This window comes from Canis lupus, chromosome 5 (assembly GCF_048164855.1).
Source record: "Canis lupus baileyi chromosome 5, mCanLup2.hap1, whole genome shotgun sequence".
Classification (NCBI taxonomy): domain Eukaryota; kingdom Metazoa; phylum Chordata; class Mammalia; order Carnivora; family Canidae; genus Canis; species Canis lupus.
This window is the reverse complement of record NC_132842.1, coordinates 80,166,429-80,192,245: the sequence shown is the minus strand read 5'-3', so window position 1 is coordinate 80,192,245 and position 25,817 is coordinate 80,166,429. Positions and strand designations below refer to the sequence as shown.

The 25,817-nt window shown below is 45.7% G+C and overlaps 1 protein-coding gene across 5 annotated transcripts in view; it reads right to left on the bottom strand.

Moving 5' to 3' along the window:
• UBR4 (ubiquitin protein ligase E3 component n-recognin 4) overlaps positions 1 to 25,817 on the bottom strand; it is a 132,806-nt gene that overhangs the window by 49,105 nt on the left and 57,884 nt on the right. Inside the window, exons 47-66 of one of the 5 annotated variants that reach the window (XM_072828086.1) lie at positions 25,149 to 25,312; positions 24,518 to 24,734; positions 23,440 to 23,656; positions 22,635 to 22,667; positions 21,415 to 21,478; positions 20,843 to 20,977; positions 19,498 to 19,672; positions 18,484 to 18,624; positions 17,477 to 17,598; positions 16,663 to 16,774; positions 14,172 to 14,302; positions 13,885 to 14,062; positions 13,319 to 13,423; positions 11,631 to 11,768; positions 10,642 to 10,816; positions 5,939 to 6,035; positions 5,180 to 5,287; positions 4,608 to 4,724; positions 3,465 to 3,674; positions 1,048 to 1,197 (exon numbers count right to left, since the gene is read on the bottom strand). In XM_072828086.1, the coding sequence (XP_072684187.1) occupies positions 1,048 to 1,197; positions 3,465 to 3,674; positions 4,608 to 4,724; positions 5,180 to 5,287; positions 5,939 to 6,035; positions 10,642 to 10,816; positions 11,631 to 11,768; positions 13,319 to 13,423; positions 13,885 to 14,062; positions 14,172 to 14,302; positions 16,663 to 16,774; positions 17,477 to 17,598; positions 18,484 to 18,624; positions 19,498 to 19,672; positions 20,843 to 20,977; positions 21,415 to 21,478; positions 22,635 to 22,667; positions 23,440 to 23,656; positions 24,518 to 24,734; positions 25,149 to 25,312 (2,789 nt within the window). The remainder of the gene's footprint in view (positions 1 to 1,047; positions 1,198 to 3,464; positions 3,675 to 4,607; positions 4,725 to 5,179; positions 5,288 to 5,938; positions 6,036 to 10,641; positions 10,817 to 11,630; positions 11,769 to 13,318; positions 13,424 to 13,884; positions 14,063 to 14,171; positions 14,303 to 16,662; positions 16,775 to 17,476; positions 17,599 to 18,483; positions 18,625 to 19,497; positions 19,673 to 20,842; positions 20,978 to 21,414; positions 21,479 to 22,634; positions 22,668 to 23,439; positions 23,657 to 24,517; positions 24,735 to 25,148; positions 25,313 to 25,817) is intronic. The other 4 variants (XM_072828088.1, XM_072828087.1, XM_072828090.1 and 1 more) reach the window with 4 other exon arrangements.

Sequence of the window (25,817 nt, the reverse complement as noted above, 5' to 3'; positions counted from 1 at the left end):
AGAGTACAAGGAAAAACCATTAGCTCCTTCCTGTCTGCCTGCTATCCTGGTAGCAGCCCTTCGCTCTGGCAGCCTCCATCAGCTCTTTGGTGTTTAAGGACAAACCATCCACAATTGGTTCTAATCATCAGCATCTTCCCGTACTTCCAGAATCAACTGCATCATGTCCTCTCAGAGCTCCTGGGATACCAGCTACAGCACCCCTCCTCAGGCCCACCAGGCCGACTCCACTTCAGACACAGGGCTTCTGATGCCTGCTGCCTACAGTTACTGTTTCTCTGTTCACTGTGGGGTTTTTTTTTTTTTTTGGTTCTTCAATGACCGTTCAACCAGTTCCCTGTGTTAAAATCTCTGTAGTTTAGTCTATTTTCTGTTTCCAGACAGAGTCCCAAATTATTAAACCCATCCCTTACCATCATGGCAAAAAAAGTTATATACACAGAATCAGAAACTAAAGCTATAGCTTGTTTTGACATCCACCTTCCATGGTTTCACCATTCAGCACACCTGGGAAAAGACCTAAACAGTGTGAGGGGTGCTACTGGGGGAAACACTTCTGCCGGTGAGGACGGAAGGAGGCCATAAAGGCTGTCAGAGCCAGGGTGCCTAGGTGGCTCAGTCGGTTAAACTTCTGCCTTTGGCTCAGGTCATGATCCTGGGTCCTGGGATCGAGCTCTGCATCAGGCTCCCTGCTCAGTGGGAAGTCTGACTCTCTGGCTCCTTCTGCCTCTCCCCCTGACATGCACATGCATGCGCTCGCTCTCAAATAAATAAATTTTTTTTAAAAAAGGCTGTCACAGGGTCACAGGGCAGCCCAGTGGCTCAGCGGTTTAGTGTCACCTTCAGCCCAGGGCGTGATCCTGGAGACCCAAGGTCGAATCCCATGTCAGGCTCCCTGCATGGAGTCTGCCCCTCTCTCTTTCTCTCTCTCTCTACCTCTATCTGTGTGTGTGTGTTCTCATGAATAAATAAATAAAATCTTAAAAAAAAAAAAAGCTGTCACAACTGATGTGTTCTTTCCTCCCCACTGCCTGGGCCTTCACTTACCTCTGAGAGAAAGTAAAACCATGAATGATCAAAGACAGGAGGCGGGATTCTAGAGTTGGTATCGGCAATCTTCTTGATTTGGTAAGGAAGCCTCAGGACCATCTCTGTGAGAAGCTGAGTGTAGGCCTCAAACACATCAGCAGCATGACCCTGTGGGAAGAACATCTGCGTAAGAACCTGCGACGGACAATTGTCCACAGCCACAGTTTGGAAAAGGGCTGGTTTACTGCTCATTAGGCATAGCTTATATTGGAGCTGGTAAACAGTACCTTCCAAAGCTGGGGCCATCACGGCCTGACAGCTTGGTTTAAAACTAGCAAGGACCCAGGGCTCCAGGGGACACAGATCTCACTTGTCCTCAAAGTTCCAAAATTTCACACTGTGGACTTTGCACTGATTATACTCTGCTTACACGAAAATTAAACTTCTAATGGGAAAAAATGGGGAAAACAGTGGTGGTGGAGGATTTCTGACTTTCTCTGAGAGATGCACGGTCTATTCCCTAGAACCAAAACCTTCTAGGATAAGAGACAATTAAATAAACCAGAACAGGGGGACCTGGGTGGCTCAGTTGGTTAAGCAACCAATTCTTGGTTTGGGCTCAGGTCATGATCTCAGGGTTCTGGGATGGAGCTCTGCCTCGGGCTCTGTGCTCAGAGGGGAGTCTCCTTGAAGATTCTCTCTCCCTCTTCCTGTGCCCCTCCCCTCACCTGCATGCATGACCCTACACCGCACACGCTCTCTCTCTTTCTGAAATAAATAAGTCTTTTAAAAATAAATAAATGAATCAGGGTGGCTAGGATCACTTAAGTGGCAGTTGTCCTGCAGGCTGCATGGTTCTGGAAAGAGCCTGCAAGAGTTTGGGGCACAATGTGTCTCATATATTGAATCGCCAGTTACTCAAGTCTTTGCCAAGCACTGGGGGTGCAAACAAGGGGAAGCTTCCACATGTGTGCACAGGGCTCTCTGGGGACCTGGGGAAAAGCCATTTTGACCCCACTTGTAGGAAGGGCATTTTGGGGAGGGTTTTCCCAAGATCCAGTGCGTGAGCTGGGTCTTAAAGGACTAGCAATTAGCTTAGAGGGGAAGAAGTGATACAGAGGGAGAGAAATTCAGGAGAACAGAAAGCAAGAAGGCAACATGCCACATCTGGGGAAAAGCACAGGATAGGGGGCTGCGTGCTACTGGGGTGCTGTAGTAACACAGCTAGAGAAAGTAGATGGCTGGGTCCTCAAAAGAACTTTTTGACCCCAAATTCACTGAAAACCAAGAAAGGGTTAAAAGAGTAGAAGGACATGATGTGATTCACATTTTACACCTGTTATATACCCTGTCTTAGTAAAACCAGTTGGGAGTGTGCAGTGAGGAACATAGCTCGAGCCACCCCCAAATGCAAATGTGCAGAAGTGGCGGTGATGACTAACCCAGACCGGACCAGCAGGCGCCTAGCACTGGGCTTTACTATGTCACAGCACAACAACCCCACACAGGAGACCCCATGTGGAGTCTCATTTTCCAGGTATGAACCTGAGGCATGCAAAAGCTACACATAACTTGTCTGAGCTTCATGGCTAGAAAGTGGGAATGCCTGTTCTCAAACTCACCTGATCAGAAAGCCCATCTTCTATTTTTTTTTCCTTTTTTTAAGATTCTATTTATTTACTCCTGAGAGACACAGAAAAAGAGACAAAGATACCAGGGAGAGGGAGGAGAAGCAAGCTCCATGCAAGGAGTCTGATGTGGGACATGATCCTGGGAATCCAGGGTCACTCCCTGAGCCATAGGCAGATGCTCAACCGCTAAGCCACCCAGGCATCCCAGAAAGCCCATCTTCTAAACCAACTCCCTACTAAAGGGCCTCTGACACCAGCAGGGGGAGTCCCCCCTCACCCCCCACACAGACACGATCCACCTCTGACATTACCCCGTGCCTTCTCACCTTTTTCTTTCCTTTTTTTTTTTTTTTAAAGATTTTATTTATTTATTCATGATAGAGAGACAGAGAGACAGAGAGAGAGGCAGAGACACAGGCAGAGGGAGAAGCAGGCTCCATGCAGGGAGCCCGATGTGGGACTCGACCCCGGGTCTCCAGGATCGTGCCCCGGGCCAAAGGCAGGTGCTAAACTGCTGAGCCACCCAGGGATCCCTCTCACCTTTTTCTAATGAGCTTATTAATGTCAAAGGACAGGCCTGTCTGATTTCATTCAGTTCCACTTTACAAAGTGATAGGACTCTGAACCCCAGTAGGTTGGAAGAAGTGGTCATCCACTAAACTGCCCTGAAAGCAAAGTCCCCCAGGGCACACTGTCTGCCTCTTGCAACTCCTTGTCCTTGAATCCTTCACTGTACTCATGGAGAGTGAAGAGAATGCTCTGGAGGAAGGCAGGAGCAGTCCTCTGTTCAGGGAAAGGCCTCACCTTCACATACTGGCGGAGGAAGAACGGGCTCATGTCGGGTGGGGACGAAGTTGTGTGTGGTTTCAGCAACTGGCTAGTAGCCACCGGCTCCTCATCATTCTGCTGGCTCTTCCAGTATTCTAGCAGGGATTTGAGCACATGCAGGCAGTAGTCCACGGCGCCAGAGCTCAGCAGGGCCGCTGCTGTGGCGCTGGAGATGAGGGAAGATGACTGGGGGCAACAGGGAGGGGGTCAGACCGGCTTATAAGAGAACTGGGCAAGGGTGGGGGATAGAACTGGTGCCAGCCTCAGAGTGGGCTGTTGGGGGGAGTGAGTCTGTCTCCTGAGTTAGAAGTCTCCCCACTAACTCAAACACTCCCCACAAACTCTCTCCAATAAAGGCATGGTAAGAGCTGGTCAAAACCAGTCCCCAGCTCTACTCATCATCACATACGTGCTAGAGGCCAAGGGAACAAGGACTGGATAACCCTTCTCCCGGGAGGGGCAGGTTGTCTTCTTCCCTTAGGCAATTAGAAAAGAAGCCCATTTCAAGAAAGAGAGGGAAAACTTTCCACTATAAGCACCTTTCAGCACCCCACCCTCCCCATAGGGGCTCTCTCCCAGCAAACTGGCTTCTAAAGGAGATGGGGTAAGTGATCACACGAATAAAAAAGCAGGAGAAAAGCCACTGTAAATAAAACCATTAGGAGAGCCTTGCAAATCCCAGCAAACCCCACAGCTCATAAGCTCATTAAGATCGGATGCAGTTCAGTCTCCGTTTCTACCTTCTCTGCTTTGTGTTAATCTCCTTTCCACCACACACACCCTGCTTTCTCTCTGCTTTATTACCATACCTTATAGCAACACACAGTAGGGGAATCCTCTTAGCCACCCTGCGCCTTGCAGAACAGTCCCCACCTTTCAATAATAGAACTTCCAAAAACCCTGTAACCCTTCCATTGGAGGAACTGCTGGCAAAGATCAGGGCTTGGAAGAGATTCTGAAAAAGGTGGCAGCTCTGCTCTTAAAGAGGTGACAGCTTAGAATCCTTTTCCTCTAGAGTGACAACAGCATATTCTAACTATCACCTCTGCCCCTCAGCCCTAGCACCAACCAGACAAGCCTCTTACCTTCCCCACACCCCTGTGCTCAAAGTGATAGTACCTCACATATAGAAGACTTGGATCCGGATTTGGTCCGGGACATGAAGACACTCAGGAGTCTCATTACTACCAGATGGACTTCATTCAAGGCACTGCGCTCATTCTTCCTGGAGACGTCCTGAAGAAAGGAACAGAGCCCAGGAGCCCATGCTTACTTTAAGCTTGAGGCATCCTCTTAACAAGGTTCCCTTCAGCCTATCACCACTAACTGTTCCTCACATGAAATCAGAGTCAAAATGGGTGCCAACGCCTCCATGGAATACATCTGGATTACCTAGAGTCCAACACGCTTAAAAAGCTGTATTAAGATACAAACAACCAATTTACTGTTTTCAGCTTGGGGAGCTACAAAAGGTCTGTAGAGGCAGGGACTTGGTCCGTTCCTCATTTACGTCTAGATCTAACAGGAAATCTAGGCCAAAACAGGCACTGCCAACATTTTCGTTGAACCAACAGAACTGGAGCCCTTAGTGGGTGGTTACTCTGAAATGATATGAAGTCCCTCTAAGAGAAGGATGACAAACCATGAACAGACATCAGTCTCTCTCACATGGCCGGACTCACCAGTCTTACCTTTTTGTCCATGCCCAGTTCAGCAATCAGCTGGGAGAGCAGGTTGTCCAGGGCCCCCTTGTCTTTCTCATCTTCTCCATCCAGGTCTGTAGTGAGCATCAGGATGACCTGGAAGTCAAGAGAGAGGTGTAACATGAGCACCAGGACCCTAAAAACAACTCTAAAGGCAGGGGGGTTCAGAAGAAATCCCAATCTTCCTGACTGCCCTGTCAACAGTAACTGTAATCCATGAAAAGGTCCTAAATCCAAAGTTTAAGTGTCCAGAGTCAGAAAAAGAGTCCAATTTTGGTATATGCCATATGTAAGCATCACAAAAATGTTTTGCAAAGAGTGTGCAAAACGAATTGACTAAACTACATTATAACCAACCAAGGTGGCTTGACAAGGGCAGTGTGTTATGCTCAAAAGTAAAGAATTTTCTGCCTAAGAGGAAGGCAGCTAGTAAGAGAATACTACCAGACCACATTCCAACACTGTGTTAATAAAGTCTCACTACACACTAAGAATCTCTGGGGCGGACATCTGCTCCCAACTCTGTCAATAACTAGCTGGATGACTGCAGACATCTTTTTAAATTCTCTGAACCTTGGCCTTTTCACCTAGAGAGTTAAGGGCTAGAACTTACAATTCAAAATTGCATTCAATTACTCTATAACCTAACACCAAACAAAGCCTTACAGAGCTTCTAAAGGAGAGACGTGAACATGCTGAAGGATGGTCCAACCATAATGTGACAGACCCAGGGGAACTGTGGGATACCTGCATGTACGGGATGGCCCGGACACCTCCAACATTTCGTAACTGGGGCAAGGTTTGCAGTAGTCTCTCCAACAGCATCAGACGGACCATGTGCAGCCTAAAAGGCCAAGGAAAATACATGAGATGTGAGCTAGTTCACAACCACTAACCAGCTGGATATAGTTCTTTCCTCCTGCCACTAAAGTAAACAAGGAGTCTACTGCTTAGGAATAATCCTACCATTAGCAACACGTTCAGAAATACCTATTTGGTATACCACCAACACAGAAGGAGAAATCTCACTCTGTTAAAAGGAGCACACTATTCCAAAATACAACTGATGGCCCTGAAAACTTGATACAGGAAAAGTTAAAAATATTTTTCAAGCAATCAGCCCTAGTTGTTCTCAGTAGCAAAACCAAACCTTCAGTAGTACGCTCTATAGCTTTTTCCAACACATGGTGCAATTCTGCCTCCAAGCATTATCTTTTGGGATCCTTCCAACTACAAAGCCTACATCGTCCGGTTGCACAGTGACCCAGCCCTTCCTTTTTTCCTGCTTCCCGGAAGGACCAGCACTGCTTTACACCCTCTCAACTTGCCTACCTACCTTTCCTTTTTCTTAGTAGAAAATTCAATTTCAACACCACCCTTTCCACACTGGACCATGACTTCTCCCATGTATTCAGTTGGGCACTAACTAGCCTTCTTCATCTAAAGATACACAGCTGGGCTTTTCTACTAAATGTGTGCTTCTGGATCTCTAGTGAACATACTGATTCAAGAGAGGACCAAAATGATAATTCATTAGGGTCTTGCTAACAATCTGGTTGGCAATCTCACCTAACACACAATCTTACACAGATGAAGAGCTCATTTACTCAATGGCTTCACTCTCATAGTTTGTTTTTGCTTCATTTAACTTTACAGGCTGTATAAAATAAACCACAATACCTACACATGCATAAAAAAGTGATTTTCATGTATTAACATATCTTAGGAGATATCCAAAATATTTTCAAAATAATAAAAGCTTGAATCAAAGTATGGGGTCTTACTTGAATGATAAAAGACCATGATTCCAAAAATAACTCAAAGGAATGAGCTAATAACAGTCCCTCAGAATACAGTCACACATAAAAGCTCACACACACATCCGGAGAATAAAGCAAGCTGTATGGGTACCACAAACAAGAACAGCTCAGGAATGTATAAGATATAACAAAGAAGTAATAGAATAGTAGCAGTTCAAATTTAGCAGGTCAGTTTATACTTGCAGAATAAAACATAGCAAGCATTGAGGTGGATGAAAATCTTCAGATTGGCAGGATATACTTGTGAATACACATATATAAAAGAAAAAATCAACAAAATGCAAAGAATGTGGACCTGGACCAAGACATTGCCAGACTGTTGGCTTTTTAAACTCTTAGATAATACTCTTAAAAAATCTGACCAAAAAAAAAAAAAAAAAATCTGACAAAAAAATTAACCTTATACCAAAAATTGCAATTTCCTTTTCTTTAGTGACTTCAAATAAAAACAAGTTAATTATATTATTTAAAACAAGTCATTCAATAATTGTTCAATTAACTTATCCCTGGGAAAAAAAGTTAACTTAAAACCACTTTAGAGACTTCTATTACTAATAGTTAAGTTACCTAAAATGGTCCTCCTAAAAAAAAGAACATCCTTTTTTCTTTTCTTAAAGATTTATTTATTTGTTCATGAGAAACACAGAGAGAGACAGAGACACACATAGAGGGTGAAGCAGGCTCCCTCCCCATGGGGAGCCCACTGTGGGACTTGATCCAGGGACCCCAGGATCACGACCTGAGCCAAAGGCAGACATTCAACCACTGAGCTACCCAGGCATCCCAAGAACATCATTTTAGAAGCAATGCTGAATCTCAAAAAACTTGAAAGGACTGAAATCACTTAGTATGTTCCCCAACCATACTAAATTAAACTATAAATTAGTAACAAAAATAATTTAAAAATCCTCAAAAGTTTGGAAATTTAACAACATACTTCTAAATATCCCAGTGGCTAAAGATGGAAGCTTACAACAGAATTTAGAAACATTCTGAACTGAACAGCAATAAAAATACAACACCTCAAAATATGTGGGGCCCCAGCCAAAGCAGAGTTTAAAGGGAAGTGCAGAGAGAAATATTTAGCTTCAAATATGCATTTAAAATGAAAGGTTTAAAATAATCTAAGCTTCCATCTTCTTAAGCTAAAAAAAGAAAAAATTAAACCCCCAAAATAAGGTACTATAAAAGCTTAGAAAGCACAGAAAGGAATATTAAGAATAGAAATAAAACAGAAAGCAGGCATAACACACACAAAAAAATCAAAGCTAAAGGTTCTCTTTTTTTATAGATTTTACTTATTCGGGATCCCTGGGTGGCGCAGCGGTTTGGTGCCTGCCTTTGGCCCAGGGCGCGATCCTGGAGACCCGGGATCGAGTCCCACGTCGGGCTCCCGGTGCATGGAGCCTGCTTCTCCCTCTGCCTATGTCTCTGCCTCTCTCTCTCTCTCTCTCTCTCTCTCTCTCTGTGTGTGTGTGACTAACATAAATAAATTTAAAAAATTAAAAAAAAAAAAAGATTTTACTTATTCATGACAGACAGTCATGCAGGGAGCCTGATGTGGGACTTGATCCTGGGATTCCAGGATCACACCCTAGGCCGAAGGCAGGCACCAAACCGCTGAGCCACCTAAAAGTTCCTTATAAAGTTGGCAGCTCCAAGCAAAACTGACTTTTGAATAGAGAACAAACATGTAAGTTACCATCAGAAATGAAAAATAGATGTATCACTACAGACCCTAAAGACGTTAAAAGGATGATTTTTTTTTTTAAAAAAAGGTAATGGGGGCTCCTGGGTGGCTCTATCGAATAACCATCTGATTCCTGAATTTAGCTTAGGTCATGATCTCAGGGTCTGGGATCAAGCCCTGAATTGTGCTCTGTGCTCAGCATGGAGTCTGCTTGAGATCTTTTCTCTCGCTCTGCCCTCTCCTCCAACTTTCACATGCATGCATGCTCTCTAAAATAAATAAATCTTGGGATCCCTGGGTGGCACAGCGGTTTAGCGCCTGCCTTTGGCCCAGGGCGTGATCCTGGAGACACGGGATCGAATCCCACGTCGGGCTCCCGGTGCATGGAGCCTGCTTTTCCCTCTGCCTGTGTCTCTGCCTCTCTCTCTCTCTGTGACTATCATAAATAAATAAAAAAAAAAATTAAAAAAAATAAAATAAAAATAAAAAAATCTTTAAAAAATGGTTATAAGCAACTTTATGCCAATAAAGTTGATAACTTAAATAAAATGAACAAATTCCTCAAAAAGCACAACATATCAAAACTGACACAGGAAGAAGCAGAAATAATTCTGTACCATTTAAAGAATGAATCTGTAATTTTAAATGTTCCCTTAAAGAAAGTCCAGACTCAGATGACTCTGCTGCCAAATTTTTACAAGAGTTTATAGATGAAATAATACCAATTATCACAGAAACTCTTTTTTTCTTCTTGCTTCCAAGAGTTGCACACTTAAGCAACTGAGCCACCCAGGTGCCCCCTATATATTTTTTGATGCTCATATAGATCTTAAAAAGCTATAACTAATTAAGCACAGAGAATTTTTTTTAAAGAAAAAAAAACATTATGAGACATGGAAAAGAGAATATGACGGTAAAACATCTACCTAGAATCCTTAGGAAGAAAAATGACAGAAAGTGAGGCAGAAGCAGTATCTGAGAAGATTAATAGGTAAGAATTTCCTACAATAAAAGACACTAACCCAAACATTCCAGATTCCCAAAGACCACTAAGCAGAACAAATGTAAAGAAATCCATCCTGGGGTACCTGGCTAGCTTAAACTCAAGTCATAATCTTGGGGTCCTGAGATTTATAGTCCCACATCTGGCTCCCTGCTCAGCAGGGAGTCTGCTTCTCCTTCTCCCTCTGTCCACCACCACTCGTATTCTCTCTCAAATAAATAAGGAAGGAAGGAAGGACGGACTCTACCCTAACTATATCTTAAAAACAATGACAAAATAAAGATCTTATAAGCAGCAATAAGGATCCTATTTTCAAAGAAGCAATGGTTGTAATAGTAGATGACTTCTAACTGGCAATAACAGGGGATATCATTTTCAATTTGGGAGGAGAAAAACTATCAGCACAAAACCATATAGCCATCGAAAATATGTCCACAAAATGTTAGCTGAATGAAGACATTTCCAGACTAGGAAAACCTATGATTTTATAAATAGTGGTCCTCCCCTAAAGGAAAATCTAAATGACACACCTCAAGAAGAAATGATCCCAGACAGAAAGTCTGAACATACAAGCAATGCTGAGCACAGAAAGTGGGAAATGTGTGAGTAAATCTGAACATTGACCACATAAACAACAGGAAACATTAACAAACAATCCATTGAAAGCTTCAAAAACCTTTTTGAAAAAGAATTAAAATACACAAAAACAGCTTAATTGGTACGAAGGGGCCAAGTCTTCTAAGGTCCTCTATATCTTGTAGGAAGAAGATGCAGCTGTGAGTTAACTTGAGTTTTGAGTTAAGTTCAACGTACATACTGAAATGATCAGGATAACCACCAGGAGACTAGAAACACTCCACCTTCTGCAACTAATCCATCATCTTAGTCCTGAAATATTCTCCCATAGCCTCTTGACTGCAAATGGCCAAGTCCTAACCTGTTGCTAGTGTGGACATCGCCTTCCCCTTCCCCTTCTCCTTCTCCCTCGGAGCCATCTCCTTCCTGGTGTCCAGTGGTGGTGCTGATGGCGCCAGTGCTTGAGCTGACACTTCCTGGTCCAGCTGGGTGCCCCTCCACCGTGGCATCACCGTAAGCACTGCTCCGGCCAGATACTAGAGGGAAATAGTTAAAAAGGTGGGAATCAAGTCCCCCAGCATGATGGAATCCAATGCACGCTCAAGTCAGTAATAGTTCAGAGATACCTGATAGCTTTAGAGAATTTTTTCTTCTGTGGGCAAAAGAGAATAAATAAGGACTTTCAAGATTCTGGCCCTACAACAGTACGCTAAAAGACTCTCGGGGTAGCCACTCATCCCTGACGGCATATAAGATCCACCTACTAGAACAATCTCTGCTGCTGCTAAATTTCCATCTCCTAACCCAGAGGAAATGTACACTGACTTGGGAATCTAGGAATTGTCAGCTACTCTTAATCCCCTCCATAAAATATTTTTACATCCAATTTTTAACCACAGACTGGTTTACAAGGTCAAACCAAAATTGCACACTTCCTCATTCTAGAGCCCTGCCCTATCAGCAGTAGACTATGAAAATGGCCTATGTTAACAGGACGACTGCCCAAAACAGCTTTCCCCAACAGAGGGGACAAAAGCCACAGTATGATGAACTTCAAGATCATACCATAACTGTTTTGGACTACTCCTGATTCGGGATTAGCATGTCCTTGCTTTCTTCCAGTAAGACACAGTTAAAAGCTCCCTATATAATGTTCAAACATTAACTATGGTGTGCCTAAATTCTTTTCGCTAAACATCTGAAACTCCAGGGTTGAGGTTAAATGAATTCCAGCAGAAGTTCGGAAGCCCTCAAAGCTGCCCTTTGCTGACACCAAAGCTAGGACCCAGGCAGAGATTCCCAGAGCATTCCACCCCTGCCCAAGGAGATCAGGCCCCCCAGCCGCATTACCACTGTGTTCGCCAGCCACCGAGTCCACTGCGCTTCCCCCACTCTCTGAGCCCACACTACCGCCGTGGTCAGCAGGGGAGGTCCGAAGGGTGGAGCCGTCAGTAGCTGCTGTGCTGCCCTCATCGTCCGAGGCTGGAGCTGAGAGAGTAACGAGAGCTGTTACAGGTAAAAACCCCTCCTGGGGGGTGACAGCATCAAACCACATAGCGCAGAGGACACAGTGCAGTTTATATATCCTGTCATCAAAGGAAAAAGGGAAAGATTTGCTTTGCTGGTTCATCACCAACAGGAACAAACACTATACACGGTGCGTAGCAAACGATACTGAGACAGAGGGAAACCCCAGTTCGCTGGGCATTTCCTTCACTGCTACACTATAGTGCAAGGAGACAGCGCAGAGATCCAACGAGAATCTGTGATATGATGGACGCTCAGGTTTCTAGCTAGAATGCCTCAAGGCCACCATTGTCTAGGTGTTACTGACACCTGCTGAGATCAGAAACTACCCATTATCATTCAAAGCGCAGAACTCTGAATTTTAATGAGATTTGTTTTTGCAATCAGTTAATTTGTGCTTCTGGTAGGAAATCACTTATCATGAGCTCTGGAATCAACCTCTGTTCATTTGTTTGTTTGGTCAGGTGGTCCAGAGGGGAGCTCATGGGGAAATTTCACCCCTCCTCAGACGCTAAGAATGAAGCAAGGAAATCCCCCAGAGACAGCCACAGCATCCAGGATCAGGGCTGAGCTGAGACAGGAGGAAAATGCTGGATGAGATACATGGGGGAAGAAAGCCAAGAGAGCCACAGAGCACAGGAGGAACACAATCGGCACACCACAACAGCCACCTCCAAGCCTGAGATGACAGCAGCTAACGAAAACTAAGAAAAGCAACACGCCATGGCAGCAGGTGAGAGGGGACAGCCAATGTCTCCCCTTTCTCTTCTACAGGGTAAAACTCCCAAGAGAAGAGAAAAAAAGGGAGAAAATGAAGAAAGAAATACAGGGGAGCAGCACTCTGGAAAACTCTAAATCAACCCGGACATTCCTCAGTTGATTTTCCAGGGGATTATTCAGGTGTTCCCTCTTCCTCTATTTGGTCCAATTCTCTACTCAGAACATTTTTTTCCCTTATGAGATCAGCAAAGAGATTGAGTGTAAAAAGCAAAATGAAGTCTGAAGAATTCCTATGCATTTTAACTCTCCATGAACCCCCCACTCCGAAGCTCACAGCCCCCTGATGGTGAGCCACGCTGACCTGGAGCAGGACTCAGCTTCTTGCAATTTCACTTTTATTTGTAAATGAAGAGAAAACAGTGAATGGTAGGAGCTCTATCTACTTCTCATTTCCCTTTTCATGTTGTCTAAAACATTTGGATTCTGGTGCAGACCCCTGAAAGCTGTTACTGAAGCCCTACAGCCAACCACCCAGCAAGCCACTCTCTCAGCCTCTCCTTGGGGAACCAGCAGGAGCCAGGCAGCATGCAAAGTGTAAAGAAGCGGAGCCATGAGTGCCTTTGCCGAGCTGCATCACTGTGCCCTCCATACCCATATTTCTAATGCAAAGGCAGAAGCAGGAAGTCCAGAATGGCCTGTCAAAGCAGCTGCCCGTTCCACTCTCACAGCACTGGAAACAAGGCCAGAGGGTCCTGGGGCCCTGAGCCGTGCTCCTTGCTGTGGACAGTTACCTGATGCTGTGGTGTCAGAGAGGGTTCCTGCGTCCAGAGAGGAAGAGCTGGGTGCCTGGCCGGACAGTCCCAGGCTCTGCAGGCCCAGGGCACTGCTGCTGCTGCCTGGGAAACAAGTGGAGAGTGAGCACAGCATTCCCTCCAGACCCCATCCACAGTGCTGCTTTGGTCACCTGCTGCCCTCGAGAGTCTAAACTCACCAGCGTGTGACCCCCTCTGGCCTAGAGGAAGTTAAATCAACAGCCACCGCTGTCTACCCGAATTCGGTTACAGACAGAGTGGAAGGCTTCCTTTGGCTCAAGCAGGACACAGGCCGGAGAAACCTAACAGATTTGGAAGGAAATAATCCCAAAGACCAAACTAACAGAAATGAGGAGATTGACACTCAGACGGCAAATCCCACCATGCCCCTCTCACTCTCCACCTGTGTCTCTGAACAGCTCTCACCCAGATCAACCTCTCCCCAAATCTGGGGACAAGCTAAGTCAGCTGGATATCAGTAACTGCCAAACCCTCTCTGCTGTGCAAGGCCACCGGGCGGCTCTGTTCCTGGCATTGCCTTCTACCTTGCTGGTCCTGCTGCAGGCTCAGGGCAATGGCTAGTTCAACCATGGTCTCGTCATCTGCATCAGGTGGGATGTCCAGCATGGGGGGGAAGCCCTCTGCACCTGCCAGCAGGGCCTCCAGGGGAGAGGGGTTGCCATTGTTGACATTTTCAGCTGTCTCCAGCACCATCGACTCAGACTGCAGAGAGAAAGCTCTGTCAGTTTCCCATGGTAAATGGCAGCTTTTTCAAGTCCACAAAAGAGCCGGAAGAGAATCTTCCTCCCCTTTCCTGCTGCCAGAGACTCACCACCATCTCAAAATCTCCATGGTCCACCTCACTCTGTTCCTGGCTTTCCTGACGGATATGACCACCATTCGGAATCCCTGATGACTGCATTTTGTCGTCTGCATCATCATCGTCATCATCATCCTTGTCTCCTAAGTCAGAGAAACCCCAGTCACCTGAAGGTGCCTATTCTTTCCTCCCTCAGCATGTGGTGCAGTAAGTCACAAAGCAACATAAACCCAAGCCAAGCTACCAGAGAGAGCCCTGTGCTTTAGAGGGTCATCCCAGCCTTATCTTCCCTATTCCTGGACCCGGCGGGATCTGGGAAGATGGCTCTGGCATTGACAGCTTGCCCCCTTAGGAAAACATTTTCCCAGTTGATGATGTGACAAAAACAACAAACAACAGTCCCCCTACCACCACCAAAAAAACCTTGGATTTCCAAGAGATCTCCACAGGCAGTGAAATCTAAGACCAGTATGCCCCATGAGCCCACACCAATTCCCAGAAGACTGGACAAGACCAGGAAAATAGTATACTGGAGATGTTTATCTGTGATGTCATGGCAGCTTGGAGTATAATTTCACTCCTGTCCAAAATAACTGGGTCAGTTTAGTTGTTTTCACACTGCATAATCCTCATGAGAAGAACCAGAACTAAAATGTAAAACCAACAAATGGAAGCTAGGGCAGCCCCAGTGGCTCAGCTGTTTAGCACCATATTCAGCCCAGGGCGTGATCCTGGAGACCCAGGATCGAGTCCCACGTCAGGCTCCCTGCATGGAGCCTGCTTCTCTCTCTGCCTGTGTCTCTGCCTCTCTCTCTCTCAGTCTCTCTGTCTCTCATCAATAAATAAAATCTTAAAAAAAAACAAAACAAAACAAATGGAAGCTAAAGGACACCACTATAGGTCCTGTCCACGCTGGCTTCTGTGTGAAGTGAGAGGCCATCTGAGTAAGGGAGAAGTCAGGGTTAGACTCGTAATTGTCAGAAGATGGTGGAGCCCTCACCTTCTACTTATTGGGTTGTGAAAACATGTGACCATGGCCTGAACTGGAAACATTAACTCCCTGTACTCTAGCTTCCAGCCTGTACCTAACTGAAGCTTACATCAATAAGTGAGGATTATAAAGGAAGATTATCTGAAGATCACCAAGTTATACACATTCCTCTAGACCTGCAACCGTTACCACAAGGTAGCCACCAGCTACAGGTGGCTGCCAAGCACTTAAAATGTGGCTAGTCCAAGCAGAGATGTGGTGTTAGTGTAAGCTACCCACTAGATTCTGAAAACTACCAAAAACCATTTTCAGAAAGGAAAACTTCTCATTAATAACTTTTCATATTGACTCACATTAAAATGGTATTTTTTATATACCAGGCATATTTCTCTTTACTCTTCATAAAATGGATAATAGAAAAAAGTTAGGTATGTGACTTTTGTTAGAAGTTTCCTCTGGAGCCCAACCAAGTAACCAGAGTTACATAATAATGCTGACATTCAGACACTTCACAGAACTGCTTTTACTAAAAATGTTCAACTGTATGCCCTTGACCTGTATGCAAGTATATGGAGAGAAATCTCTTGAGCAATGTGCTAGCAAACTGACTGTAGGTTAAGTCCACTGGGGCTACTACCCCTTAGGCAACAAAATGGGTCCTTAATGAAGAGTTTTTTTATGCCAGGAAAAATAGAGTTTTTCCTGGAAAAGGGCCATTTTTTGTCTGTGGTCATGTGATTTTTGTGATTGTTCTTATTTTTGCTATAAGCTCTTAGGACACTTTCAGCCAAACAGAAGATCTTCACTTTAGCAATAATGCAAGACACGTAAGAATCTTATGATAGACATTTTCAGAACCCGGGGCACCTGGGTGGCTCAGTCAGGAGTGTCCAACTCTTGATTTTGGCTCAGGTCATGATCCCAGGGTCATAAGATCAAGCCCTGCACTAGGCTCTGGGCTCAGCTAGGGAGTCTGCTTGAGATTCTCTTTCCCTCTGCCCCTCCCCCTTGCTCATGTGTATGTGTACACTCTCTCCTTAAAACAAATCTTTAAAAAAAAAAAAAGATTTTATTTATTTATTCATGAAAGACACAGAGAAGAGAGGCCGGCAGAGACAAAGGCAGAGGGAGAAGCAGGCCCAATGTGGGACTCGATCCTGGGTCTCCAGGATCACACCCTGGGCCGAAGGCAGACGCTCAACTGCTGAGCCACCCAGGCATCCCTAAAACAAATCTTTTAATAAAAAGACATTTCCTGCCATCCTTGACTTGCTTTTACTATTGTATCTTTACTTTCCTACGGCTTCAATTTATTTTATTTTTATTCTACTTACCATACGCATTTTCATAGGACACCTTAAATTCTTTATGGAATAAGGTAGATTAAAACAATGGATATACACAAAAGTTTCCAGGACATTGGTCAAAAGGAGCAACATCTCCTAAGGCTATACTTTCCTCTCCCAGCTCCATCACATACACACACAAGCCTAAACCCAGACCTCACATTACCCATTGGAGTGTTGCTTCGAGGGGAGGAGGGCAATGTCACATGTCTCCGCTTGTTTCTGGGCCTTAGGACTCGAATTAGAGCTTGTTTACAAGAGAAGCTCACAGCAGGATCCTGAGGTCGGGGGGGAAAAAAACCCAGCATAATTAGATTTTATATTCATCATGAAACTGTATTATAAAGATTTTCTTTCCTGGTCAGTCACTTAGACAAATGTGTAAGAGCTATCTATCTAATCTCACTTGCAACCCTGCTGACCAAGTTCAGTAGTTAATCCCATTTCCTGGCATGGCGTATGTAAGACCCACTCCCTGCATCCCTCAATCTCAGTTCTTAGCAATAGATTTGCAGGTCATTTGCTCCTGAAGTCACACTGGCTCCCAGCAAAAACAAATGGAAGCTAAAGCTAAATAGATTTTGGCTTTCATCAGATAGTAGGTTCATCTTAGCTCTATGCTAAAATCAATACTTCTAACACTAAGCTTCTATGACACAGTCACTGGAAACCGATCTTTGACTTTCATTCACAGATTTATTTAAGTAATACTAACTTAGCACTAACTATGTAGCAACTACCAGTACATTCCCTTGGGATTTAGCACTAAACCAGAAAAACAAAATCCATCTCCATTTCAAACTTTTCTCTAGCATGGAATGAACGAGATTATAAAGCTTTTATTGATACTCAAAATTCTTACTTTCCACGACCTTCCTTTAAGTCTATTGTATTTTGTTAATTTAACAAAGTTATTCTAAAAAAATTTCCAGACACTCCCAGGCCAATACAAAATTATCTGGGGCTGGAGTAATACGTACAGGACACAGTAGCATCTGCATGTAGATCTTGGATGCTGTATTAATACAGTCCAGCTCACAGGTACAGTAGCCATGAATTATGTCTACCAGGGCATTGACAGTAGCTTCAATATGAGTCAGGCCTACAGGGGAGGAAAACATAGTAGAAAGACTTCTAGCTACTTGTGAATCTATAACAAAAGTGCAAATTCTTATCCCTACATAAAGGTCAAGCTAACAAAGAAATGACAAGTGCTCACACACGACAAAACAGATGAAAAAAACATGCATACAGAATGCAAGTTACCAACATTATTTATGATTTGCTTTATTAACAGTCTCCTAATCTCCCAAACTGTCCTCAAAAGCCTTTCCAGATATCCTACATCACAGCAACGAGTAGTTGTCTACTCTTAGATAGTAAAAGGGCAGAAAAGTATGAAGATGTGAGCAGGCTGTACTTGTTCTCCACAATCCCCAACCCTTAGGTGATAATAAACTTGCCTCTGACCTGCCTTTTAGGCTGACTGCCCAAGCAACCTGCAAACACAAATCAGCGCCAGTGCTCACTTTACTTTCCTAGATGGCTATTCAGATCCTTACCTTTCCACTTAAACTTTGGATAGTGAGAAGTCAGATGCCAGATACAGCAGTAGGTTGGAAATAAAACAATTCTCAAGGTGATGCTTCACTTTTACCTTTTGAAGTGGCTTTACCCAAGGTTTCAAAAAAACAATTATAACTACCACTGAGGATACATGGAAACACAAAAGTGCCTCTTTACGTGAAATATTCAATCTCCCAGGAGAAGATACAGTATAAGAAAATCCCACTTCAAAAAAAAAAAATCCCACTTCTCTGCCACACTGCTAAGCTCCTGTGTCACGGAGAATGCACTGATCTCAAAGACTTCTATTTCCTGACTATTAATTCTGGAAGAGATGGATGACGAAGCAAAAGGATAAGGGATCGACCTGTTCCAAAACAGAAATTGGATCAGGCTTCAAGTATCCCTTTGAACATGATACCTGGCAGGCAGGCAGGTGCCAAGAAGGCATTCTTGGGTTTGGATGCATGGAGTTTCCAGAAGTGGTTCACCAGCTGGGTGATGAAACTACAGCAGTCTCCTTCCAGCTGCTTCTGAGGTTCTCTCCCCTCATCCACTCCTTCTAATAGAGCAGGAGAAAGAAAATGATTAACGATGGTAAATCTGACAGGGAATTTAATTTGTTTTAAGGTTAACTCAGGTCAAGGAAGCTTGCCTGGGGAGGGAGTTTCAAGTGGGGCCCCAATCAATATGCCAACTATCCCTAGACTCCAGCAGGCACATCTAGGAAAGAAACAGTCTGGGAAAGGAATATCACAGAAAACATTGTATGTTAGAATTAAGTAGAAAGGGGAGCATTCAGGATCTTTACAGCAGATTCAGAGATCTCAGGTCCAACTGCTCAACTTCTAAAAACTAGGGGAACATCTGAGATTTTCTGGCACAATTCCTGGATGAGAATATCAGAAGGAACCGGACGATGACAGCAAATGAGAGCATGTAAGTAACAGAACTGTAAAGGCATTGATAAGCTGTATTTGATAAAGCAAAATGAGTTAGGTACCCAGCCAACGTGAGGACAGAGGAGGAAACAGAATCAAGCACTGAGAAAGGCCACTGAACATGTTAATAAAAACATTGGCAAAAAATAGCACAAAAACAAGATCTGATCCTATTATTTTAAAGTAACCAGGGCACAAGCTTAGGTTTGCCCTGAAGATCCTAAGCGGTAGTTACTTCAGAGACGGATTATATCTGACATCCAAAGCACTAAATAAACTCAAGGATTTTCCAAGGCATAAACACTAGAAAGAGTATTTGCTTCTTAAATGGTACAATCTAAATGTCAAAAGTCTTAAGGTACAAAGACAAGAGTAAAAGCTCTGTCTCAGAGCATGCACTCAGGTGGAGGCCAGAGACAACAAGAAGAGGATGAGAGGGTAGAGAGGATGTATCAAGCAGATTTCAGGACCACGACCACATAGGCCAAGTTCACCTGTTTCCATTGGGGGCAGCTTGGATTCCGTAAAGTGGACAAGGTTGTTAGGGCGCATGATGGCAATGGAACGAGCTGTGATCACCAGCCTCTGGAAGACCTCGGGGTCCAAATCCTTGCCCTCTCTGCTGGATGTGTTGAGACACTGCACAGCTTTGCTCAGCAAGGCCTGATCCTGTAATGAAAGGGTCGCAGAGGATGAAGCAAAAGCAAGGCCTTCATAGGATACTAAAGCCAACAGGAGAAGACAGCTGGCAGGTCATCAGGATGGCTATTTGGCTCTCAGGAGAACAGGTTAAGTACAGCCAACTACTTGGAATAAGTCTTCAGAGCAGCCCAGGACAGGTAAGCTTCATCATACACAAAACGTTAAAAGGGGTAGCCCTGGTGGCGCAGCGGTTTAGCGCCGCCTGCAGCCCGGGGTGTGATCCTGGAGACCCAGGATCGAGTCCCACATCGGGCTCCCTGCGTGGAGCCTGCTTCTCCCTCTGCCTGTGTCTCTGCCTCTCTCTTCGCTCTCTCTGAATGAATAAATAAATAAATCTTAAAAAAAAAAAAAAAAAAAAACGTTAAAAGCACAAAATTCAAAAGTTATTAAGTATCGAAGTAGAACAGGAAAATGTGGAATTGCCTGATTCTCCAGAACTGCAACAACCCAGATGGCTTTGCTACAGTAGAAGTGCCATTTCTCTGCAACTTCCTATCCCCCAAAGAGTCTGTTTCTAAACCTGTCTTTCCATGAGAGAACGGTTCAGCAGGTTAAACTTGCATTTTTCAAGCCTCTGGGCTGGAGGCACAAAAGCTAACCGAGGCGTCTGGGCTACTGGCTTCTTCCTTGTAGAACTGACTGGTCACCTTGACTGGTCACCTTTCCCATCTACAGTAATTGGCCTAAGTTACTGCCTTTGGCCACTACTTTTAGTTATAGGTGAGAATCCCCCACCCCTACCCCATGTCCCAATTTCCCCCTCAGAGTCTCTCCAACTATCCAGCAATTCCCTCTCAAGTGAGTACACCTAAGCAAGGGTTCACAGTTGGAGGAAGGATCTCAGTGATTCCCCTGCTCTAGTTCTTTTCCAGAGAACCCTCCCAGTCTCTTAGATCTTGCTGAACCTACTAGAGAAAAAAAAAAAAAAATCAGTGTAAGCCAGAGACCCCTTAGTCTGCTTGGCTTCAATTTTGGGGGTAGTTGTTCACTTCTCAGGGGACACTTTAGATGCTATGGGTCTCATCTCAATGACTTCACTACATCCTCCTCACTTTCCATGTGAAGAACCAACTGGCCTGATTCCCTGTCAGTACCACAACTTGCACTTCTACGGAAGGCATCTAGAGAGGCAATTACCTTGTGGCTGTGATAGGCTGAGCGGCTGGTGTGCAAGCTGGCCAGAAGGCTCTTGGACTGCTGCTGAACACTGGCAGGCGCTGGCAGAGACAGCAGCAGAGTGGCCAGCTCCTGAGCTGCATTCTTGTTTCTCTCCTGGTGCAAAAGACAGTAGGGTTATCGCTGGGCCCACCAAATCCATGCAGAACCAATTATGTACACTCTGCCCTTCCCCATTCCTCTTTTCTAGACCACCAGGGCTAGGTTATGCTCCATGGACTGCTAAGAGCAAAATGAGGAATTTCAGAAACTGCTATCCTCCCATGATAAAGGAGCAGGAATCAAGTCCAAGCCTATGGATCCTGGAACAGTGTTCTTTTTGCCAGCACTCATCTTCTTCTATGAAACACTCTCACAATGGATCCCCCAGAAGTAGGACAGAATATCTTAAGCTGGAGATTTCTCTGGAGCTTCTTTGCAAATCAAGGTTATTCTACAAATATTCTTTAGCTGCAAGGCCTGGGGCCTCTGACAACTCCACTGACTTCCTGCCTCTTCAGAAACCTTCCACGTGCTTTGAAAAAGTCACTTGCCTTCTCGATGATTGGGCCAACAGCAAAGCAGCTTTCCAGGGCTTCTAAAGAACTCACAACCAGCCTAGGGAGACAGAAAAGCTGGCCTGAGTACAACCACCACCCTTCTCTCTGGTTGTGCTTTAGCCTGTACAAACTATAGTCAGGGGAACCTTGGGAACAGCTAACGAATGCCAAATACAAAATCAAAGCACAATAAGACCTGCCACAGGCATCATGCATATCATTTCCTTGCGTGACAGGCCAGAAGAAACCTGGCTCCTGCTTGGAGATCAACCTGAGGCCGTGTTCATAATCCGTAACTGAAAGACAGGGCTTTTCTTCCTCAAAGCGGATAAGTGTTTCCTTCTGCTGCCTGTGGCAGGGATCACTGAGAAGGGCTTAGCACTGATGCTATGGGACCCGAAGCTCAGGTGCCCAGAGATCAGGAGGCAAAGGGATACACAAAGGGAAAGGTTAAAGCCATCTTCTCACACTGGGAAGGTCCACGTTGTACTTTATTTACACCTCCAAGCAAATGTACAAAGGCACTTCCTGTGAGCCCCTAAGTCCGGGGAGAATACAGACTGAATTTTCAGGAGCATGCCAACTGCCAACATTCACAGGGCACAACAAAGCACCTTTAAAAAACTGAGCCACTTTCTCCTGGGAAAGGAACCAGAAACCCAGCTGTTGAAGGGCACCTAGTAACATTCTCCCCAGGGCTTACTCCTGTGAGTTTAATGTAGCATGGTAAAAAGACCAACATCTTGATGCTGAGGCTCCAGGCATAGAGGGAAAGGCATGGAGAAGGCAGCTGGAGAGAAACAGGTCAAGGGGTAGCAGAAGGCAACAAAGAGCAAGGGAAGGGGTCCTGAGGCGTGAAACAAAGGTGGATGGAACAAGCTCTCCACTGGCTTGTCAGATGCTAGGATTTTCCCATCATCCCACTGCCCGCCCCTGCCCCCTTCTCACCCACTGTGGGGAGGGAGCGGAGAGGGACAGGGGATGGAAGAAAGAGCTAAGAGGTTCTGGAGCGGCCACCACCAAGTGTGCACATACAACCCTCCACATACTCCATTCTTACATGGGGATAGCTCCGCAGCCATGCAAGGACCAGAACAGAAAGAAGCAGGAGGACTCTACCACAGAAGCAGAACCAACGCGAAGCCACACCATCGGTTACACTGCTCTCTGACACACACTCACCCGTGCAGAGAAAAGAAAGAGGGCATACTAACCGGTCCAGCTTGGTTAGGGACTCAGTTTCAGAACTTGGGGGAGAAGCAAAGGAAAAAAAAAAAAGGAAAAAAATGTGAAGCTCAGAAAAACCTGGAAACATATCCTAAGCAAACAATATAAGAATAGGGGAGGGGAAAAAAAAGAAAGAGAAAGAGAGAGAGAGAGAAAAGGGTGGGGGCAGGCTGCTGGTGGAAGGCAGTGATCCCAAGCCAGGCTATTCTTCCGACTTACAATGTAAGAAACTCAGCGTCTTACATCGTGAGTCGCCTCATCTACCGCACAAACCAGCAGCCGCCTAGCACAAAGAAGCCAAGCGCAATGCTTCAGAAGGCCACTGGGGGGAGCCTGGGGAGGCTCTGAACTCTGCCGCACGAGCGGCAGCCAGCATCTCACCAGCAGCGCCATTACCACCTAAGTGGCCGCTGCAGAGAAAGAGAAGATGATGACATCAGAATGACCGGGAAGATTCTCCCCTCTAATCTCAGCAAGACTGGACCCAAATCTCTAATGCTGGCTTGAGCATCTTCTACTGGGCAGCCTCTGGCTCCTCCAAAGGGCGCCTGAGCATTAAGAGAAGACACAGAAGCCCCCAGGCAGGCAGACTGGAGTCCCACGGCTCTGAGCACGCTGTCAGGCTCCGTTTGCAAACTAAGGAGATGCAAGGTGTCAGGTGGCTCGGGGGCGAGCTGAAACTCACAGGCTACCCTTGGGACAGTCCTGAGGGATGGATGCTCTCAGGACAGGTTGTGCTGGGGGAGGGGAAAAATGCTGGGGACTGGAGTTACCCCCTGCCCAGGCAGGTACCTCTCCAGGACAGTTCCGCTGGTGGTGGCAGGAGCCGCAGGGTCGCTGTCTCCAGTGCCATTGCTCTGGTTCAGGTTGGAAGGACAGATGTTGCTGACAGAGGCAGAGGGGAACTCTTCTGGGGGTTCATCGGGCCAGCCAAACTGCTCTTTCGTTTTGCCGTAAATTTTTACCGCGTCAATCATGGTGACGCCTGCTGGATCCACCGAAGCCCCAACTGCAACAAGTTAGAGAAACCTCTAGGAAGCACATTCTCTAAAGGGCAAATGTGGCCACCTCCAAAGTGAAGACTAGACTCATGAGTGAAAAGTAGCACATCCCACTGATTTTAGTCATGGAGAAACTCTGTCTCCTGAGATTCGAACAGCGCTTGAGCCCTGAGGAGACACCGAGTACATATGAAGCAGTCCCACTGACCAGAGGCCTAGGAAGTCTACCTCCCAGAAGAACCCCTGAGCACCACAGCAGGAATCCTCTGGGGCTATCAGGGCACTGCATCCCCCAGCCTCCACCCTTAGGGAACTCAAAGCACCCCCTTTGTTCAAAACACAGATCATCATCATTCTTCCTAACAGCAACTATTTCTAAGAGCAAAAGCATGAGACAGGCAACCAGTAAATAGTAGAGAAGGATGCCAGGCTCGTCAAAGGGACAGTATTTATATTAAGGGTTTAAAGTGTCCGACACAGCAAAGCCAGGCGTTGCTACTCATCCCTCTCTTAGTGATGTGTGACCAAAACCCTTGTGCTGGAAGAACACATGCTGCTTTTGCATCCCAAGCTTGCCTCTTCTCTGCCCCGCCATGGAGACCACACCAGCAAGGCTGAGCCAGCCCCACAGATGTGGGACATAGAGGCAGAGTCTGCCCCGCCTTTACCCCTCGCATTCTTCAGTACACCCCTCTCTTGCCCCCCTGCCTCCTGTCCACCTCCGGTAAAGCTCAGAGGTCCAGGATGGCAGATATCACTGAGCAGCAGAGAGCAGAGGGCTCCTAGAATACTGGAGAGCCACAGAGAAGTGGCCCCAAAGTCAGCAGGCAAATGAGAAGGGCAGGCCGTGCCAGGGGCTGGCGACTCACTGAAGAGGTTCAGTTTCTTGTCAGCCTGTAGGGCTTCTTCTCTGGTGAAGGGGAAGTCAAACCAGCGGGAGCGACTCAGGTTAAGCTGCATGGTCCTGCCAAAAATCTCAATGTATGATGGGGCCCGTTCAATGGCCTGGGTCCCAATCTGGATCCGCATGCCTGTCATCACCATAGTGCTGTTGTTGTTACTGATCTCAATGGTGAATCCACCGGGCTAGAGGGAGGAAATGCACAAGTCAGAAAACGGAACACAATTTCTTTAAGGCAAACTTGGAACCCTTCATCTGCTGGCACCAAAGTGTGCGACCCCAGACAAATCCTCGATCCTTCTAACTCCTTGGTAATTACTTATTTACTTCTGAGAACAGGAAAATAGAGGCAGGGAGTGGACAGTCTCCAATTTGTGGCTACTTCCTCCGTATCACAAACCACCTCCTGTTGCTAACATTGGAACAGGAGCCGTTCTATGTGGAAGTCGAGAATAACCAGCCATTTATTCCAAGGACCACTAACTAGAGTCCAAGGGTCAGTGACTGTAAGGATAGATTTCACACCTGCATTCTAAGAGCAGACGTGTCTTCAAACCATACTTCTACCCAGGCACCATACCCTACCCAGCAGTCCTCACCTTGGTGTTGGCCACATACATGCCGGTGGAATTCAGCCGGTGCTTTATCTGCTGCGCGTTGTACACCTGCAGAAGGTCGTTCCCACCAAACTCCACGTCCGTCAGCTGCTGGTTGTGTTCAAAGAAGTCGATGGGGAAGGTCACCTGACTAGATGTGCGGGTCGCTGTGGGGAATGGCACCAGTGTACAGAGACCTATCAGTGTGTTGCTCCTGCCTCTGTACCCACTCCACGGGCAAAGTCCCTCCCAGACCAATCCCACAATCAACACTCTAACCTCTTCTGGACAACTGGGATTATAACATTCCTATCAGCATGATGCCCACATGTGGCCAGCAACCCAATGGTCATCATTCCTTACCACAATTCAACAAGTGGGACAAAGAACTTGGGTGTGGTACTGAGTAGTTAGTAACAATAGGCTCTCTCGTGGATGGTTTGTTTAAAGTAAACAACAGTGGGGCACCTGGGTGGCTCATTGGTTAAGTATCTGCCTTTGGCTCAGGTCATGATCTCAGGGCCTTGCTATCGACCCCTGCATCAGGCTCCCACTTACAAGGGAGTTTGCTTTTCCCTCTCCCTCTGCTTGTTCTCTTTTCTTCTCTCTCACATAAACAAAATCTTTTAAACAAATAAATAGAAACTATTTCTTTACAGTAGGATGAGCTGC